At 42.6% G+C, this 19,835-nt stretch overlaps 3 protein-coding genes across 3 annotated transcripts in view; all 3 read right to left on the bottom strand.

The window, feature by feature from the left end:
* Positions 1 to 4,277, bottom strand: part of LOC121693997 (putative methyltransferase NSUN7) — a 33,130-nt gene extending 28,853 nt beyond the window's left edge. Inside the window, exons 1-3 of the mRNA XM_042073883.1 lie at positions 4,084 to 4,277; positions 3,836 to 3,938; positions 2,381 to 2,790 (exon numbers count right to left, since the gene is read on the bottom strand). Of these exons, the coding sequence (XP_041929817.1) occupies positions 2,381 to 2,732 (352 nt within the window). The 5' untranslated portion in view covers positions 2,733 to 2,790; positions 3,836 to 3,938; positions 4,084 to 4,277. The remainder of the gene's footprint in view (positions 1 to 2,380; positions 2,791 to 3,835; positions 3,939 to 4,083) is intronic.
* Positions 4,278 to 8,085: 3,808 nt separating this feature from the next.
* Positions 8,086 to 13,250, bottom strand: LOC121693999 (neuronal acetylcholine receptor subunit alpha-9-II). The gene is made up of 6 exons (XM_042073886.1): positions 13,114 to 13,250; positions 12,215 to 12,360; positions 11,221 to 11,375; positions 10,048 to 10,225; positions 9,333 to 9,684; positions 8,086 to 9,029 (listed from the first exon to the last, which is right to left on the bottom strand). The coding sequence occupies exons 1-6, from the start codon at positions 13,160 to 13,162 to the stop codon at positions 8,290 to 8,292; spliced, it is 1,620 nt and encodes a 539-aa protein (XP_041929820.1). The 5' UTR covers positions 13,163 to 13,250; the 3' UTR covers positions 8,086 to 8,289.
* Positions 13,251 to 15,778: 2,528 nt separating this feature from the next.
* Positions 15,779 to 19,835, bottom strand: ube2ka (ubiquitin-conjugating enzyme E2Ka (UBC1 homolog, yeast)). The gene is made up of 7 exons (XM_042073890.1): positions 19,515 to 19,835; positions 18,384 to 18,477; positions 18,103 to 18,161; positions 17,805 to 17,887; positions 17,532 to 17,631; positions 16,994 to 17,122; positions 15,779 to 16,857 (listed from the first exon to the last, which is right to left on the bottom strand). The coding sequence occupies exons 1-7, from the start codon at positions 19,575 to 19,577 to the stop codon at positions 16,783 to 16,785; spliced, it is 603 nt and encodes a 200-aa protein (XP_041929824.1). The 5' UTR covers positions 19,578 to 19,835; the 3' UTR covers positions 15,779 to 16,782.

Below are 19,835 nucleotides of genomic sequence, written 5' to 3'. Positions count from 1 at the left end.
TGTGTGTGTGTGTGTGTGTGTGTGTGTATGTTATCACCCCCCTGGGGACGGCATTGTCCTCCTGCCTGCAAGGTCATCCCACCCAGTAGAGTTGGTGCCCTCCACGTTTCACACCTGGACTCATTTACATTGAGTAATTCTACCTAATGTTGGAAAAGGGAGGCGCACATGTGTGTGTGTGTGTGTGTGTGTGTGTGTGTGTGTGTGTGTGTGTGTGTGTGTGTGTGTGTGTGTGTGTGTGTGTGTGTATGTTTGTGTGTGAAGCAAAAGAGGGGAAAAAAGGCCCAACATACTTTGTGTGGTGTGATGGTGCGAGGGGTGGAGAGGGAGACGCAAAATGCCAAGGCTACATGGGCTGTAAATGGAATGAAAAGCAGGAATCAAAAGGGCAGTAAGGGTCAAGGGCAATACGTAAGGAAAAAAGGAGAGGAGAAAAAGAGGAGAGGGTGAGGAGGAGGGTGAGAAAGAACTGATGGAGAACAAGAGACGCGGAGAAATGGAGAATGGAAAAATGCATGGGGTAGTCAGAAACATGCAGGATCTGATGAAGACAAAAGGAGAGGGAGAGAGAGAGAGAGAAGAGAGAAAAGAGAGATACAGAGGTGAAAGGGGGAAAGGGAGAATACAAACACTGAACATTGGAAAAGCTGCAGAAAAGCAGAGCAAGATGGATGAATAGGGAAAAAGACAGGGTGCTGGAAAAGAGTAAAGTAAGTAGAAACGAGGCAGAGATGGCGAGAAAGCGAGAGATTGAGGGAAAGAGAGAGAGAAAGAGAGAAAGATTGTTGACAAGGGGAAACAATAGGCAGAGATTTCTGGAGGGAGATTTATGGTTATTCATTTTGAGGGTTGCAAACACTTCCTCATCAGCATCTGCATCCCACCTATGAGTGCGCTCCTGTGGCACAGGGCAGATAAGGGGGATAATCAGATAATCCATACAAATACTCTGCCATTTTCACCCAGCCTTGTTTTTGCCACTTAAGCGCTTTTTACACAATCTACCTCAATTCGATTTTGGATCATTGTCATTCGCCTGCAAGGTATTTGACCGAGGTCTGTGTGTGTGTGTGTGTGTGTGTGTGTGTGTGTGTGTGTGTGTGTGTGTGTGTGTGTGTGTGTGTGTGTGTGTGTGTGTCAGACATATTGATCCAACCCACGGACTGGCCGCTTGCAGATATAGGGAGATTAAGAATCTCCCTCCCAGGTGTGTCATGTCATATACATCTGTGGGCCTCACACCGAACACACACACACACACACACACACACACACACACACACACACAAGCACGCACGCACGCGCACACAGCGATGAGACAAAATCAGGCCAGGATCAATTCTAGTCTATTCATTGTTGTTTGTTCATTTCACAATATTGATCAATGCAATTAAACTTTCATTAGACTCTCTAGTGTGTTCAGCAGTAGTGGATTTGTACCATCTCTAGCTATGACAAATATGAGTTACCTAAAGAAAAACCCCACTGTTCGTTTTCCTGAAAAACAATTACGTTCTAAGAGATTTTCAGTAGGTTGAGTCTGGCATATAGAGGGGGCTGTACCGAGAATACTGAGAGTGTCAGCAAACCAAGCAAGGTATCATGGGAAACGTAGGCTTACTGTTAATCCAGCACAATGACACTGATGGATAGCACAAACTCACTTGCTGTCCTCGCTTGTCCTACAGTACATGTGCCCCTCACATAGGGAGAGAGCAATCAATCACCCCTCCCCCACCCTTCCCCCGACACACACACACACACACACACACACACACACACACACACACACACACACACACACACACACACACACACACAGTCCCCTGCCAACGGTCCCTCCTGCCTCCTGCAGACATCATCTAATAACCTCTTATCGCCTGGGCGACCACCCTCCTGTGAATCGGAGCACCCAAAGCATTTCTGGCCCCTTAGATAAGTGATTATGGGCTCAGCTGATTTGTGGCCCTGCTGATGGCCCCTCTCCTCCTCCCACATGCCTCCTCTTTTTCCAGCCGTCTTCAATTCCATTCAAACACTCCGTTCAGGTCCCCTGAGCTGTCTATTCTCATTTATTTTCAGATAGCCATCCGTTTGCTATTTGTTTTTCCCCCTCTAAAATTGTCCGTCATTTGAATACAGAGTGGAGGGGATGCAATTTTTTGGGTGCTTGACTTCTAGGACAAAAATAAAAGAGTCCAAATGCAAATGCAAATACATATGTATGCACACACACACACACACACACACACACACACACACACACACACACACAAACACACAAACACAAACACAAACACACAAACACACAAACACACACACACAAACACACAAACACACACACACAAACACACAAACACACACACACACTTTTGCTTACATTTGAGGGCGTTGAAGGCGAGCTCATAGGCACAGCGCTGCGTCACATCGTCTTTGGCCACGGGCATGGAGCCGCTGGTCTTCTTGCCAAAGCTGATGAGGCAGTGGGCGGCGGGCTTCACTACGTGGGTGTTCTGGAAGATGGCAGCGGCGAGGACGTACACCCTGTCAGGAAAGCCCTTCCAGCCCACCTCTCCGCCTGGGTGAAACACCGGGAGGCTGCCCGAGGCACTGCCCGCTCTGGACTCTGACTTGGTCCTGTCCAACAGAGTCAGGTCCTTCAGGCTGGAGATCTGGGAGTTCCGTTTGGAACTCCTGGATAGGGTGCGGCGGGGGGTGTCCTGTTTCACCATCTTCCTAACGTTCCAATCAGCCCCTGGGGATGGACAGATTTGTCTTTGTGCCCGAGCACTACCCCCCCCCCCCCCCAAAAAAAAAAGTCAGACGTTTCAGGGGTTAAATGCAATACACAGCCAGGAAGTTAACTTCACAGAAAACTTGGTTTAATGGATGAATGCTCATGACTGTAATTAATGGTTCAACAGAGGCCAATAAGTCTCTTGCTGGAGAAAAAAATAAATAAAATAATGTCACCCAGCATATTTGAAACACTTTTGAAAAATGCACACGCAGGTTAAAACCTTATTAGGCTATATGGCACTGTATAGACCCCATCAGTGTATGGTTGGCACTAGTTATTGCCTTCCAAAGGCTTATTGTTTTCCTTTGCATTTTAATAACTTTACAGCTACTGCAACATAGACATGCAGTTAAGCATTCTAGATTCGACACCATGCAAACAAAATCTAGTAAAGCCAGTAAAACATCATCATGAGAGATGTGGCCTAAATGTGCCAAGTTACACATTCCTTGGCATTGTGCTAACACAATCACACATGGACAATTATTAGACATCAGACATGGACTCCACTCTCTTGGTCACTTTATTCATTATTCACTAAAAAAGACGTTAGATGAGATCGCACACAGAACAGCACTGAGCAATACAGGTTAATATATTTTCGTTGAAAAAGTAGATGTTGTGACTGAATGAAATAAAGCAAGATCAGTGATGCCTTTCTATTGAGCACGTGACGTGACCACCTATCACGTAGGCTAGTCTATAACTTAAGTTACAGTAACTTCACAGTTTCTTGGCATTAACGTTTGTCATGGTTTAAAGTTTAAAACCTTTTAATGCAAAATGTTGCCAAATGTTAAGCTAACAACGTTTGGATACTAGTAAGTCCTATTTATCGTGGCAAGTAACGTAACGTTAGGTAGGCTAGGACAACAACAACACCTGGAACTTTATCAAGTAACTTTGACTCAAATCAGTGCGTATTTGCAATAGTCTAATTAGGTCAATCTCATTACTGAATAAGAGTACATTTTCTTTAATATTTATGCATTAAGTTAAGGGATTCCAGTATAACGTTACAGGCAGGCAGCTTACCCAACTTTCACCACTGCAAGGCGTCTTCAGTGAAAACTCCCGCAGACCCGCTTCTTTGATTAATTTCCATTGGTCGTAGATCATCAATCTTAAGAGTTTTTGTCTATCGAAAAACACATTTCACCATCAGGCTATCAACTTCAAAATAAAAGCTAACTTGTCTCGCTGATATCTGACGTAAAGGCTAACTGTCAAACTTGCATGCCCAGCTAACTTGTCATTTTAAAGCACTGCAACCCCAGGCTTACCTTGGGCGGGCACTGTGAAAAATTACTTATCAGCCAATGACCGTGAGAAAAATCATGTGTAGCGTATAAGGTCACTTTATATAAATTACACAGGTCAGTGTCCAGTAGTGTTACGATCTTGAATGCTTCTGCTAAATTAGAACTACCTTACCAGAAACTTTGCTAATCATAACATCTATTACATTGGGAGGAAACCACGGTCACCATGGTAACTATATGCAAATGAGCTAGTACCTCTGTCATGAATTTTGTTGAATATATTTTTGCAAATAATCAGTCATTTATTGAGAAAAGGGCGTTTAACTTACTTTTATTGGTAGGTGCTTTTGAATACTGTTTCAACATTTTCAGAAGTGTCTCCAAGGCTGTCCGTGAATTATTTGGGTCTTGCTGCAACATAGCCTAGGCTACATAGCTTATCATATGCGCACAGTAGGCTAGACTATTATTTTACTTCCCCGTAGCACCCCTCGAAATGAATTCTGAATTTTAGATTTAAGACTGAAGACTAAAGAAAAACTATCATTTATTAAACAGGTTATACAGCCAGCATTTTGTATAATCTATGGGACTGGTATTAGTGTCAATGGTTAATTCGGCTACAAATATTGAATATAGACTTGGAAGCAGTCACTCACAAAGATTTTAAAGGAAAGACATAGGCTACAAGACATAGGCCTAAGCTTCAGTAGGCAACTATATTTTTAGTCATTCTCTAAATTTGGCTACTCTTTATATCCCCATGCAAATAAGCCTAGGATAGGCCTACTGGATAGCCTACACTAGTCTAACTTCATTATCATTAATCCTTCATTATGACAGCTTGATTGTCCTAAATACTGTAGCCTTCACTTATTCACCCAACAAATTTACTTTCACTGTGAAAGCATTTGTAGCACAGGTGTGATTTCACTCCTCGGTTTGACCAAAATGTCAGATGGGAATATTTGCATCTAAATAATGCCAAAATGAAAGGCTTTGGGTAATTTCACCACTTTTTTCACCCCATCTGTGCAAATGATTACTCTGCATCTACCTGCCACTGTAACTGATTACAGCCCACACAGGACTCCCCACTGTTTTCCATACTGATGGGATAGTAATAACCCTTAAAAACAACTCACACTCTCTTTCTCTCTGTATTTTGCTGATACAAAACACATCCATAGAAATACACACACACACATCCCAGTTGAGACAATACACCTAGGAAGATGATTATAGGTGACTTGTCTTACACTGTTCAGGATTTGACCCTCGGTCATGGCAAAATGGCCGGTTCTCCCACACTGTGACAGGTAAGAGATGCTACTCAGGTAAAGTAAATAAGTGGTCCAACAATTTCAGTCACGCTGACTTAAGGTCACTCGTGAAGCCACTCAATTTCATACACGGCCGCACTTTACAACAGTGTCCAGACCATCTTGACACTGCCGAGGGCAGTGTGTATCTCTCTATCGGGATGACTTGCCTGCAAGGCCCACAAATAGCAGCATACTCTAAAACGCATATAACCCTCACCTGGTGTGAATTTAAATGAGACCAGAGGCGGATTTGTGAGGAGTCTACTGCCAGAGCACATGAGGAGTTGCAGCCTATTTGTCTGCCTTTGGTAAAGAGCTTAGTGCCCCCCATACCTAAATGCTTACTTTTAAACAAATAGAAGGGCATCAAGGCCAAATGCAATCCATATCATGCAACGTTAGCGAAAGTGAAACTTGAAACGTGCCATGTTGCCCCATTGAACATCTCCAAAAGGCAATGGGCTCTTCTTTGCCAGATGCTACAGCTTTCCCCCAAGGTTCCTAAAAATCGGACCACTTGTTTTTGCATAATCCTGCAAACAGACAAACCATGACATAATCTCTGTGTCAGAGGTGGAGATCAAATGTCATCACTTAAGAAAACTGTGGACTGTTGGCAGTGTTAAGGTTTCAGGCAGCGTCACTCATGTGAGACCATGGGTGGTTGCTGCCCTCTGCTGTACAAGTGAGGGTAACACATTCTCAATCTTATTATGAGAAGTGGTTATACCCAGGTTACTGTCAATGGAAGTCACACTAATGTTAAGTCTTTCTAGTGTTGAAGATCAGGATCATATTTGAACCCAGTCTTACCCAGAAAAAATATATATCTTCTCGGGATGAAAATTATATTTTGTTCTCGTATTGGCTATAACCCTATTACCTCAACCTGTTCTTGCACTGAAATAGTTTTCTATTTTACCTTGTCTACATTATACTTTACTCTCCTATTTGTCTATATTATTTATGCTGGTCTCTAGACCTTACTCTTGCACTGTTGCACTGTTGGACTAATGTTGGACTACTTTTTGCACCTTCACCATGACACTCACTCTCTTGAGCACCTTGCCAGGCACACATAACTAAGGACTATGGTTGGACTACTGTTTGCACCTTCACCATGACACTCACTCCCTTTAGCACCTCACCAGTCCCGGCCCTGTCACTACAAGTGTCTTATGCTTGATCACCCTCAAGCACATTGGACTTTCCTAATTTAACTTACAGTATATAGTGTATTTAGTATTTTGTTTTGTTAGTCTTCTTATCTTTCTTATCTTCTACTGTCTTTATTGTACAGTGGAGTTTAGTTATATGTTCATACTTATACTTATGTTTACCATTTCTGCTTAAAGTGCATGTTGTGTGTTATGTCTGTATTCTACTTTGACCCTTGAATTTCCCCTTGAGGATCAATAAAGTATCTATCTATCTATCTATCTATTTATGCAGTATGTTCATGTGACAGGCATGAGTGTTGGTTTTGGAAAGTTAATCAGTTTAACACATGAGGTGTAGATCTGTGTCCAGTTCTGTGTTGTCCTTATTAGTCAACTCCTGAGGGCATGGCCTACTTAGAAATCTGAGGTCATTAGCACCTACTTCTGTGACATTGGTAGCACCAGGCACACTGAGTCGCCAAGAGACAGCAGCAGTGACACAACAGAGGGCAGAAGTGTTAAATACATTAATAATTGAACAGGGATGTGGCAGTACTCATTTCCCACTAATAAAATGAAGATAAATGTCCTCCAACATACCGTTAGTTGGCATTCTAACACAGCCCTTGTAAAAAGATCTAGCAATTATGGTTGTTACTTAGGCCTAAGTGCAAGGTTGCATGCATTACAACATATACACCAGGAAAGAGCACATACTGACCTGTACCTAATTGAATTCGCGTTCGCCACTGCCACACAAGGGTGGCATACGTCACCTTGATTGAGCTAGGACACGGAGGGGCTCTGAACTGCATAATTGATGGTCCTGCATATTACCTTACATCTTCCATTTGCCTAGCCGGAACACCAAGTCATCACCAATCATTAACAATGCAGCTAATTATTTTGAGAGAAAAATAATTCCTGGCTCAGAAGGCAGAGAGAGCCCTTTGTAATCCAGGGTTGGTGTCTGATTTCAGACAGAGAAATGAGATATGGCCGTCCATCCACAAGTCATATTTTACAGCCTCCCTCTTCCATGCTATTAACACATGACTAGATGACTGAAGAACAGTCTACGTGCACAAAGTTCAAAGAGAATATCACCAATGGTAACAAGACCAAGGATGTTTGTTTAGATAGACAGTTACAAGATGGATGGTTACTTTATTAATCGCAAAATAAATGTTTGTTTGTATTTGTGTGTTTGTGTGTGTGTGTGTGTGTGTGTGTGTACACTCCTGAAGAAAGAAGAATGTTGTTGAGTAAAAAGTATATTTTATTTACTTAAAACTGAGTGAAAATATAAACTTTCAATTATATACAATCACTCTGTACACATACCTTACATTTGCCAATAATAAAAGAATCTTTGGTGTTTTGATATTTCTAGGTGAACTGTAAGGCACACTCAAAGTAAACATTCAAAACATAAATATGATTAAGACAATAGAACATGAAAACAATAGAACATTTTCTTAAGGAAGTTCTTGATTAATTTCTTAATCAAGATATTGAAATAATCAATTTTGGGGGGAAAAAAACTAAACCTAAAAAGGTTGGACCGTCTAAAGGACTTTGTGGCACCACTTTAGTTTTAAGCACAGAAGGCTAATACTTATGCTTCCACAAAGTGAGTGCCAAGTGTCAGAGCACAAAAGGAGGGTACACTGTACTTACCATGTAGATGAGGTTAGATGTTGTGTGGGGCTTTGTTTGTACAAACTAGGCTTTCAGGGGCACTAAAACATGATGATAATGCTCATGAGGAAGACCATGGCGAAGAATATCCACATGAAAACCCTGTCCATCACCTTAGCCACCTTCTTCCACTCGGCAACCTTGATGCTGGTGGCCCGCTGCTCACGGAAACAGTTGGCGATGTATTCCACGTTGCGCAACAGCTTCGAGTCATCCCCCGGGAGCAGCCCTCCATCTCCGCAGTCGTGGTGACAGTGGAACTGGCAGGAGCGACAGGTGGCGAAGGCGGCAGGCTTCTCCTCATCGGGACAGCATGGCGGTGGAGCCTCCTTCAGGCAACTCTTAGACTCCAAACCCTTATATGTCTGTGAAACCTGGGGGTTAGAATTGGGGAGCTCTTTGTGCTCCTCAGGGATGTTGGGGAGAGGTTGAGAGCAGGACTTTGGGTAGCGTCCTCCACCCTTGCCATAGGGCTGAGGGCAAGACTGGTTGTTCTGAGTCTTTTGCGGCTGGTGGTTTTTCTGCTTGTGGTGCAGCCGGTTGCGGTAGTGGGTTTGGGTTTGGGTGTGGTGGTGGTCATCCTGGGCCTCCTCCTTCGGGGAGGTACAGCTCTCCCCTACTTCATACACAAAGAAGATCTTGGACATGTAGTCTATAATGAGGACTTTGGCCCACTGAGGAACAGGCTTGGCTTCAGCCCCACAGAAGTGGATGTTCATGATGAAGATGGTCAGTGAAGTGGACGCTGTTATCATCGTCATGGTTGCAATGTAGTATTTCCCTGTTGAAAGAAACCACAACAAACAGAGGAGCAGGACGCTGTATTTCCGCCTGCCCAAACACATCCCTCAATTATAATCAGATCACAGTCTAAATCACTATTTATAACTATTAATGGATTGTTGCAAATGTCACTGCATGATCATCTACTAATAAACAAACAGCTTATGAAACAGATGTCTAAATCTGTTAAGACTCTAAATGCATCATGTTTTTAGAGACTAATGGTCAACCGCACGCACACACACACACACACACACACACACACACACACACACACACACACACACACACACACACACACCAATGAGTGGCATGCTCTCGGCCGGCGGCATGCTCTCGGCCACCATGAGCTGGAAGACGGTGAGGGCCAGCAGCACGGTGACGCCCAGCGAGACCTTCTCCCCGGAGTCGGCGGGCAGGTAGAAGCTGAGCGGCGCCAGGAAGGAGATGAGGAAGCAGGGCAGCAGCAGGTTGAAGATGAAGAAGGAGGAGCGGCGCTGCAGCAGCACGGTGTAGGTGATGTCCGGGTACGGGTCCGCGCAGCAGCCGTACATGATGACGCTCTTCTTGGCCGGCATGCCGTGGCACTCCCACTCCACGTTCTCCACAAAGTCGGACAGGTCACCACTGTTCATCCCCATGATGATGTCCACCTGTGACATGTTGGGGTTTCAAAAGCCATTCTTTTCTTAACAGTTAGGAACAATTAGGAATATCTAATACAACACATTTGTATGTGAAATTACACATTTGTGTTTGACCACTTGAACGGCCTCAACTCTAGACAATAGGGGATGTCAAACACCAGTTGTTCCACAACGTAATAGTATTACAATATTTTCAGTAATTTGATTTGATGTGATCAACATAACCCTGCAATTTCCCACTTTTTAATCACAAGAAAGTATTTTATTTATTAAAAAAGTTTTGTTCCTGCTCATCTAACATACAGTATAATGTTTTTACAGTTAGTGTATTATTGTATATATGTTGTAAGAGTTTGGGCATTTTCTCACTTGGTTTCCATTGTAAGTCCATGATCCAAAGGTCAAATTGCACTGCTGATGGTCAAAGGGAAAGTAAGCGACGTCCACGACACAGGAGCTCTTAGTGATGGAAGGCGCATCCCAGATAATCTCCCCATTGTATCTCAACTCCACGTTGGTGTCCACTGGGCCCGAGTCATCGTCTGCCCTGGGGCCAAACAGAGCCAGAGCGTGAGTGAGTGAGTGAGTGAGAGAGAGAGAGCCTGTGGGAGGGCTGGCCGGCCAGCAGAGATTCCAGGCTGTAAGCCAACTTATCTGTTACAGCCAGAGCAAAGATCTTTATGCGCGTGTGAATATGCGGTGCATGTGTGTGTGTGTGTGTGTCCAGACAACAGAGCATAGGCAGTGTAACGAAGCAGACAGAAATGACAGGATGATAAGAGTGTGGACTGTAAACAGATGATCTGTTTTGGCACACAAACAAATCCTTTTAAGCCATGTCAAGTGTCTTTCATTTGTAATGCGGAGAGGCGCTGGTAAAAACAGCCTAACCATTAGATGTTTGTATTTACATCAGAAAAGAAACCTGGATTTAACGTGATTTAAATATAAGGAGGAAGAAAAGAGAAGATGCAGAAGGAAATTATAATAATAAGTGTAATAGCTTGATTATGGGTTTGTACCAACAGCATTTGTGTGAGTAGGTGTATTTGCAGCCTACAAAGTCAAGCATTTATAGAAAATAAATAGCTTATTAAACGTAATTAGAATATTTGCCACACTTGGAGAGGTAAAATACATTAATACATAATCAGTTATAGCAATTACACAGAAAAAAAACTTTAGCTTTTGCACGAACAAGTTCATTTAGCCTACTATTTAAACTTATAAGTGATTTTTCTTAAACGACAGGCTTAACGTTTTTTGTCATACCTGACAGTTTCGACTGCTGACTCATCTTCAGAAGAGTCAGGTATGACAAAAATCTTTAAGCCTGTCGTATGAGAAAAATCACTTAGAAGTTTTGTACTTGTTTATTCAAAGTAATTTGAAAAGTGTGTTTGTGTTTGAGAAAGAGACAGTGAGAGAGTGAGAGAGAGAGAGAGAGTGAGAGTGAGAGAGAGAGAGAGAGAGAGAGAGAGAGAGAGAGCAAGCAAAAGACTAATACAGAGAAATGCACAGCATCTGAACGTACTGGCGTACTTGTTATAAAGGACTATGTCGGGTCGCCACACCAAACTGCTGGGGATGCGAATGACCTCCAGGCCATCATACTCATCTTTGTCCCACTTCAGGTAAGCATCATGCCACGTCTGTCTGATCCACAGGTACGCTATCAGTACCTGGTTCCTTTCATCCTAAACAACGCAAGGGACACAGACAGAATGAGACAGAGAGAGAAAGAGAGGGAGAGAGGGAGAGAGAGAGAGAGAGAAGGAAATACAGAATATCAGTAAAACAACAGTCCTTAACATACAAGTTTGTCAGAATGGTTGCAGGCGTGACTATCAACTGTAATCTCAAAGCCTAATAGATACTGTACAAGTGTATCAAGTGACCTGCATCACTCACACACACACAGATACACACACACACACACAGAAAGTTAATCTTAATCTTGACGTAATTGAAGTCTCAGTATGAGGTCAGACAGACGAGAGTGAAACTCAGACCTAGCTCATATTAGGTGGACAAACAGACTAAGGGAAGGGGGGGGGCATATCACTGTCAGAGGCTGACACAAAGCTTAGCAAGGGCAAGTAGAGAAGGACAGTCACCCCCCCCCCCCTTTGCTATCCCTGCGTAATAGGACACATACAAACACACACACACACACAAGGTCAAGCTACCTGAGTATGCACAAACACATCAGTAATGAGGGCGTCTTCTCAACAGAATGGCATCAAATCAGAAAAACAGTCCCAGGAAGAGGAGAGAGAAAGAGAGAGAAGAGAGAGAGAGAGAAAGAGAGAGAGAGAGAAAGAGAGAGGGGGGCTGAGAGAGTGATGGAGCAATGATGGACTGCCCTGAAGGACAAGAGGTCAAGAAAGCAGAGATGATTATCAAGAGCAGTGCTTTGTCTACAGCACCCTGTGACCGTGTGTGATCGGATCCCCTCACCGTGCCGCAGAGAGAGAGAGAGGGGGGCCACAAGGTTATCTAGAACACTGTGATGGCGGCGATCTAGCACACTCACCATGTCTTTGATTTGGGACAGGGTAATCTGCAAAGTGACATTAAGTGCCTTGTCAGTGTCCTCCACTGGTCGCAGAGCATTGGAATAGTTCTCCATCAAGTCACTCATCAGCTTCTGAGCATACCAGCCCTTTGCAGAACTTGCCACTGTGCATGAGGAAAGAATTAAATACTTATTTTCAGAAATCCCAATAACGGAATGTGAGCCTAAAGGTATGTAACACGTTAACTTGTTTTAATTAATCATGACAGGTAACCAGGCTTTATCAAATATGCCTGCCTTGTTCAGGGTAGGCAAACACAAGAATGTCACACTAAGGGATGCTATAGAGATTCTGTTATAAGAATATCAAATGACTTTGATGGGGAACTTTATAATCTAGCCTCCTAATCAGTGTAATAAAAACGCATCAAAAATGCATTTGTTCATTTTCTTTAGGCCTCCATTTGTATTTACAAATGTGTAAAAAAACACACAATAAAGAGGAAAATCTGCTATGCAGCTTGCATTTTTAATATGGACTATCTATATTTGCTATTGTTTTGAACTATAATAAGCAGCTATAATAAGCAGCTAAGCAGCTAGAGGCAATCATTCATAATATAACAGTAAGCTAAATTAAAAAGTTCTACATCACACCATTATCTTGCCAATATTTAACTACTTTTAATGCATATCCACTACAAAAGCTTAACACATAGGCCAACACCCAACAGAGCAGACAGCAGATTTAAAATGCTGTTTCTTCTTTTCAAACAATTATTTTGTCTAAACACTAAACAGCAGTGCAGTAGGCCTACATTGCTTTTCATTTACTGTACTTAGCATGCAATCAAAGGAGGCCAACAGAGGCCAAAAGGGGGACCCTGGCTTTTTCATGTATTATTATGAAGACTTACCTTCCAGCATCATCATGGCAAAATAAATATACAAAACAGTCCCTTGCATTTTTTCTTCTTAAAACCACTCTTCAATCAGAATTTCAACGCCTACGGACCGTTTTACAGACTCCCGTGAGAACAGCCGAACTTCATGATGCGCGTTCAACCCCAATTAAACTCAATTCCCTCCTAAATCCCGAAGAGCGGTTTCCGTTTGCCTCTGTCCGCGCGCTCACATGGGCCGTTTTTAACGTTTGGCAGTTGGTCCAGCCAAGCTGGGCGCAGACACGGAACAGGAGCTCGGGCTATCACATACCATTAGGAAACTAGACGCCCTTGAACCACATCGCCTCATCGAGCATTGCGGCTATTGAGCTGTCAGTCAGCCGCTTGGCAGGTGGGCTAACTGCATCAGGGAAGGAGCTAATATAACAGATGAACTGATAAGTCGTTGACACTAATGATGTCAGAAAAGCCATATTTTACTGTCGAGCCATTTGGATGCCTGGTGGTGTAAAGAAAACCGGGTGTCACGTGATAATTACTTGAGATGCCTCAGCAATGCTTAAATAACACTTAGCTTTAAGTACACTTGAACGTGATATCTTCTATTGTATGGGGAACACAGGGTTCAGAAGGGGTCACACACTTTACCTGAAGTAGGCTATGGCTATCCAACATTGCAGCCTGTCAAGTAGCTAGATCTTCATCCAACAGTAAGGCTGGCAAAGTCTTCTTCTGAAAAGTGACATTTATTATGGTGCAGTGTGCATTGACTATCTATTCTTGAACCCATGAATGATATGAAGTTTTATAAACCTATGATATGTTCTCCAACCTGGCTGCTCTAGGCCGATTACTGTGAGCAGAATACTAAAACAATGGATTTCATTTATCAATGTTAAAGCAACATGATAACATAGTGTGTATGTCCCATGATATTCAATCCATATACCTTTTCTCTTTTTTTAAATTAGTTTACATCTAAAACAGAAATAGGCCTATGCATAAAAACTGCATGAATGCCCCACAGACTGCACAAGTGTTGAGAAGTATTTGTAATCATGTTTTGAAATAAATGTATTTTTGCCAAAAAAAAAAAAATTACATCTTCAGGTCGCCTTGCTTGAAAATGCAAGGAATGTGTAAAGGCGTGACAGACCTCCCCAAGCACTTTCCAATGTCTCCGTCACCACTGAGATTAAAACCCATCTGAGCGCTGATCCAGAGATACTCATCACCCAAAAAGGGAAGGTACAAAACGGGCTTTTGTTGCTGTAGGTGTTGGTATGTAACTCGAGCACAAGCTGGGCAGTATCACGATAGCAGGTGTTTTATCAGCATTGGATGGCAACATTGGGCCACTGGGAAGTCTTTGGAGCTCTGCCCTTCCTACTGCATCTCACCCTCTCTCTCTCTGTGTCCCTGGCCAAGCCTACCGTCGTAGAGAGACCATAATGAACCTGTTAACTCTGGGTGGAGGTGTTTGTTCATTCCCTTTGCATTCTATTTTTGTCTTCCTGCCTGGGTGTAGAGACGCTCCGTAAATATTACATCTAAAAGATATTTGTGTGCCGGGGCAAAAGTAGCCTTTACATTTTACATTAAGGCATCATCCTACACTTCCGTGATATTTTATCTTGCCAGAGGAAGGGCCGGGAATGACTTATGGAAGCGTTTCAAGCACAACATGCACCCTAGCACAACCATCTGCTACTGGTTTCCTTGAATCAGTGTACAGATGAATGCATATGCAACAGCACTTTTCCTCTTTCCTCTGGTCCTCTTCTGCCTACAGACAAATAGAAAACAACTGATCCCAGATCATTTTTTTTATCTTTCAGCAATTATTTTTCCCTATCAAGACATTAAACACTGCACACACAAGCAACTTTGCAACACGGCCAATCTATTTCATGCTTGCTTGCTCACTCGCTCTCCCTCTCTCTTTCGCTCACGCACACACACCATGCCCAAACTCTCTGATCTTCATTAATTTGCTTGTTCTACTTTCTCAGGCTCAGCTGCAACAGAAATTCCCACTGGAATTTCATTTCCAAACCCCACATTAAATTAGCCACACTCAAGCTCTAACCGGGAATGCCACAAGCACACTTCTTTTAAAGACACACACACACACACACAAATACCACAGGAAGAGAGAGAAACATAAACACAATGTATGCAATCGTCATTCTCTAAAATATTTATGTATATTCCATATACATACCATTTCATGATAACGATGAAAGGAAATGAATTCAATGAAACCAAAAGCAACCGTTTTGGGGGTCTTCCCTAACTATGCTGCTTTCAGTTCACACTGCTTCTCTTCACAGTCTGAAGATCTGGGGGTCATGAACCTTGTAGCACTACAATCATCATTAAATAGCGGCAAGGGAGCATAATTTGGCATCCACTTATTTACAATGTTCATACTACTACTAGAAAGGGCAGAGGAGGGCAGCCCCTCTTTCCCAGTTGGTTTCCCCAGAGGGTTTCGCCCAGTCCATTTTGTTTTAGCCTTGGTCACCAGAGGCTAGTTCTTAAGCAGTTCACGCTCAGGAACTCCAGTAAGCTGCTTTGACACAAAGTCTCTTGTAAACAACGCTGGGCAAACACAATAAAACCTGAACAGTTATACATGGAACTATTTTAACCAATGATTTCCCACATATCCTTGTTTTTCATTTATACAGACTTTAATAGCATTATTTACAGATGAAATCTTTTTTTTTTCCTTAAGACATAGTTCTGTGGGTGTGGAATCATTACTTTCTTTTTTTTCCTTTAATAATCCAGTCTTGGTTGGTTCAGGCTATGCTGTTGGTGAACAGTGGGGATGATGAGATATCATTTCTTTACATTATCTGTTTGCTTAAAAGGGGGAGTCCAAATTCTTCCAAATAAAAAAAGGGAGTTTGGGGGTAGATACTGTATGGATGATTGTGCATAAAAGAGGTAGGGAGAGGAGGTCGAGGGGAAATGGGAATTATTAAAAAAAAAGAGATGCCTGGTGAAGTCACCTGACAACAACACAAAGGTAAGAGGAGAGAGTGTGGTTGGAATGGAGAAAAAAGAATGGAATAGAAGAAGCTGCATACTGGAGAGGAATGGTTTCAGAAGAAAGCAAAAGGCAATGGCCAGTCCAGGTAAAATCAGGAAAAGTGGAAAACGGAAGAGACTGCATTTTGGAGTGTGAGTGTGTGTGTGTGTGTGTGTGTGTGCGTAGTGTGTACGTACAGGGGAGAGCGAAGCCATATCTAGTTAGGGAAAGGTGTCAAATGTCCATGTGTGGGGATATGGTGGGAGAAGAGGGAGAGGAGGAGGAGAACAGTAGAGTCCAGGGAAGGTGAACACTGGAAGATGTGTGCTGGTTGGTGAGTGTGTGTGTGTGTATATGACTTAATGTTGACACTGCAAGATTGTGAGAATGTGGGGGCTTTTGCCTTGGGACCTGATCAAGGGCTCAGACAGTGGAAAGACACAGAATGTTTGTGTGTTTGTTTGTTTGCTTGTTTGTTTGTGTGTGTGTGTGTGAGAGAGAGAGAGAGAATGACAGAGAGAGAGAGTGACAGAAAGAGAGTGAGAAAGAGAGGATTGCATATGGCAAGATGGGAGGATGTTGGAGATGAGGAGGATGGTGGTCTTAGGGCAGGTGCAGGCAGGTAGACTCTTAGACTGGAATCAGTTGCTAAGCAGGAGTTCTGTCGCCGTCTCAACATCCCAGGATTTCGATGACAGTGCCACTATTACTGCATTCTGCAAAAAGGGTGAGAGCAAACAATCTTCAAATCAGCCCGCCTGTAACAAACCCCCCCATTTAACAACTGAATACACCTTTGCTGAACTCAATTTAGTCATAAGTTTCTTCAAACTGTTCTGTAAACACACTCACTTTGTCAAAGCCCATTGCACAGAGTTTATCTATTTTGCGTGTGTATTCTGGACTGGAGACGGGAGCGCCACCGTATACGTGCGACCAGAGTTTAGCCGTCTGTTTGAACATCTCTGGATTCTGCTTATACTGGAGACAAAGGAGGAAAGAAAAGGACACGAGGTAAAAACAACCAAATGACAACAAGCACGACGATCATCATATCTGGCTCAGAATCCATTCCAAAATTCAAATGGAAACTCTGAAAACCCATCTCTTCAAGCTGGCATTTTCATTTAATTAGTCACATGGCTACTGTACTTTAAGAAGTGTATTTGTATGTATTTTGTTGAAATTGTTGGATCTGTTTATTTGTGAAGCCACCTTGGCTGTCATGAAAGCCACTTTTAAATAAAATGTGTCATTATGTAAATCGCGTCTTGAACACTCATATTTTCCATAATCCATTCACATAAACTGTTTGGTTTACCACAGACTCAATTACATAGGCCTAACTCTTGAAGTGTACAGGTCACTTAATCATAGCAAGGCAACTGACCTGATTGGCGACCACAGCGTCCTGTGGGTCGTCTGGCTCTGCTGCCGCCAGTAAAGCCTGTAGCGAAAGCAGCACCGTTCGAAGTGTCATGGCTGCCGCCCTGCAATCAAACAACAACATGAACCCCCTGTTAATTACATCTCACTAGTCCAAAGGAAGCACACGTTACTATCAACATACTTCATTAGGTGCTCTTGTGATTAAAAAAAAAAAAAAAAAAACATGACAATAAGATCTGCTTAAATGTGTGGAAACTGGTAAGCCTCCACTCACCACTGGTCTTTCAGGATGTCCAGGCATATGGCACCGGTGACAGAGCTGATGTTGGGATGCCAGATTTTTGTGATAAATCGCACCTAAATAAGAGGTGGAGCCGGGTTAAGGCAATGACCATGATTTCATTACTTCATTCTTATAAAGACTCAGAAGTTAACTTGGATGTAGCATTACACTAAATCCTATTTAGAGTTTCAGCTGTGCTGGAGCTAATTCCCTTGTGCAATCATACATCTGTAAATCAGGTCAAACAGGAAAGACCACACATACCACAGACAAAAAAAGGCAAGCCTACCTTTGGTGGATTGAATGGATACGTTTCTGGAATTTTGATTTCTAACTGAAATCTACCTCCTAGAGACAAAAAATAAATAAAAAACAGGGAACAAGAGAGAGGTTGAACCAGACCAAGAATAATGCATTAGTATTCATACTGTAGGTTTACCACAAATGAATCATATAACTGTAACGGCAAACACGTTGAACAAACATTCACTAAATAAAAGATAAAGTTTATGATGGCTTGGGTGTCCTGTCAGTCTTTTGAACAGAATGATGTAATTGAGATCCCTTTACCTTCATAGGGTGTGTCTGGGGGTCCTGCTATCTCTCCTCTAAGTTCTGTGAAATTCTCATCCACTAGGTCCACCTTGATCTGGTTCTTACTCGTCTATGCAAAAAGAATATAGGAAATATAATGTTATGAAGTGAGCAGACAAGGAAACTACAGTAGTTAAAATGTGAATGGCCATAAGTAAAAGCTATTTAGGAACCTTTACTTCAGAGTCAAGTAAATGTTCCTTCAATAAGACTGGACCACATGTAAACCCAGTGTGTTGAGCAATGAAACTGAGTGATAACAACTGTGATAGATCACCCATCAACAACAGTGATTAAATCTGCCTTCTGGTCAATAGAATCACAATCAGTGGGCTACCTGTTCTGTGGTTTAGGGGCCAAGGCCCCCCGATTGTCAAGTAGGCTACATCGTGACTTTTCACAAACAAAAAACAAGTTCATTGACTACTTAAAGTAATTCCAGCTAACAAAGACTGCATAGTACAGGGTGGATGACTCTCGCTAAAATGTTTACATCAGCCTGCTAAACTTGTATTATTACAGCATAACAACGCAGGCTGGACTAGGGCCACGTTCCTCGAAAGTGATTCTTAAGGATTAGCCAATCTTTGCAGCACTCCATGGTAACCACATTAGTGTCATGTGTAAAGACTGATACAGTGACATACTAGTACATACCATAGATTATGTTATAGTTAGCTAGCAAGGTAATGATGGTATAATTACAAATAACAAGGAATAGGTTTAACTTAACATTGGATCTTAGCATCAAGCTAATGTCAACGTTGTGTTAATGGTATTCGTATGAAGTTATCCCTTTCTGCAGTGAACATTGCGAAATTCAATTCATTCAAGCAAGTTATGCACAATTTTGACCTTTGAATTAGATTATCCCGACCGACCTTCAGTAGGCCTACCTTACAACACTGTGACAGTAAGGTTACGGATACTTTTGGCTACAATGTTCCAAGTTGAAAAACATCGGCTTTTTTGGAAGCGCTAGCTAGCTACCTAGCCATTTAGCAAACAAACACCATAGCATAGCGTTTGTTTTGGAGTCAACCAAACATGGCCCATGGCCAATGTTGTGCGGATGTTGTGTTCCACGAGATACAATCGCTGTCTTACCTCTTCGCTTTTCAGGACCTCCTTAAATTCCCTTTTTATCCTTTGGACAGCGATGTAGGCCATGATGCCGCCGCGTAACGTTATTTGATGTGTGAAATCAGAATGGAGTCCGCGAGTAGGGCGTCGTTGGAATTCGGCCTGAAAACACGTTTAGGTGACAGACCAGGAGGAACCCCCCTCTCACTTTATCTCTATCCAAGTGTCTGCCACCCCTTGTGTCTGTCACCGTAAAATCACCGAAGATGCAGGATTTCTACGTTTCGCACCCCTGTGATACGACCACTTCTTCATTGGTTTCGGTGAATGTGAGAAGGTTAGCTG

This window comes from Alosa sapidissima, chromosome 20 (genome assembly GCF_018492685.1).
Source record: "Alosa sapidissima isolate fAloSap1 chromosome 20, fAloSap1.pri, whole genome shotgun sequence".
NCBI classification, from domain to species: domain Eukaryota; kingdom Metazoa; phylum Chordata; class Actinopteri; order Clupeiformes; family Clupeidae; genus Alosa; species Alosa sapidissima.
Note: the sequence above shows the minus strand (reverse complement) of the source record. Positions and strands in the feature narration are given on the sequence as shown.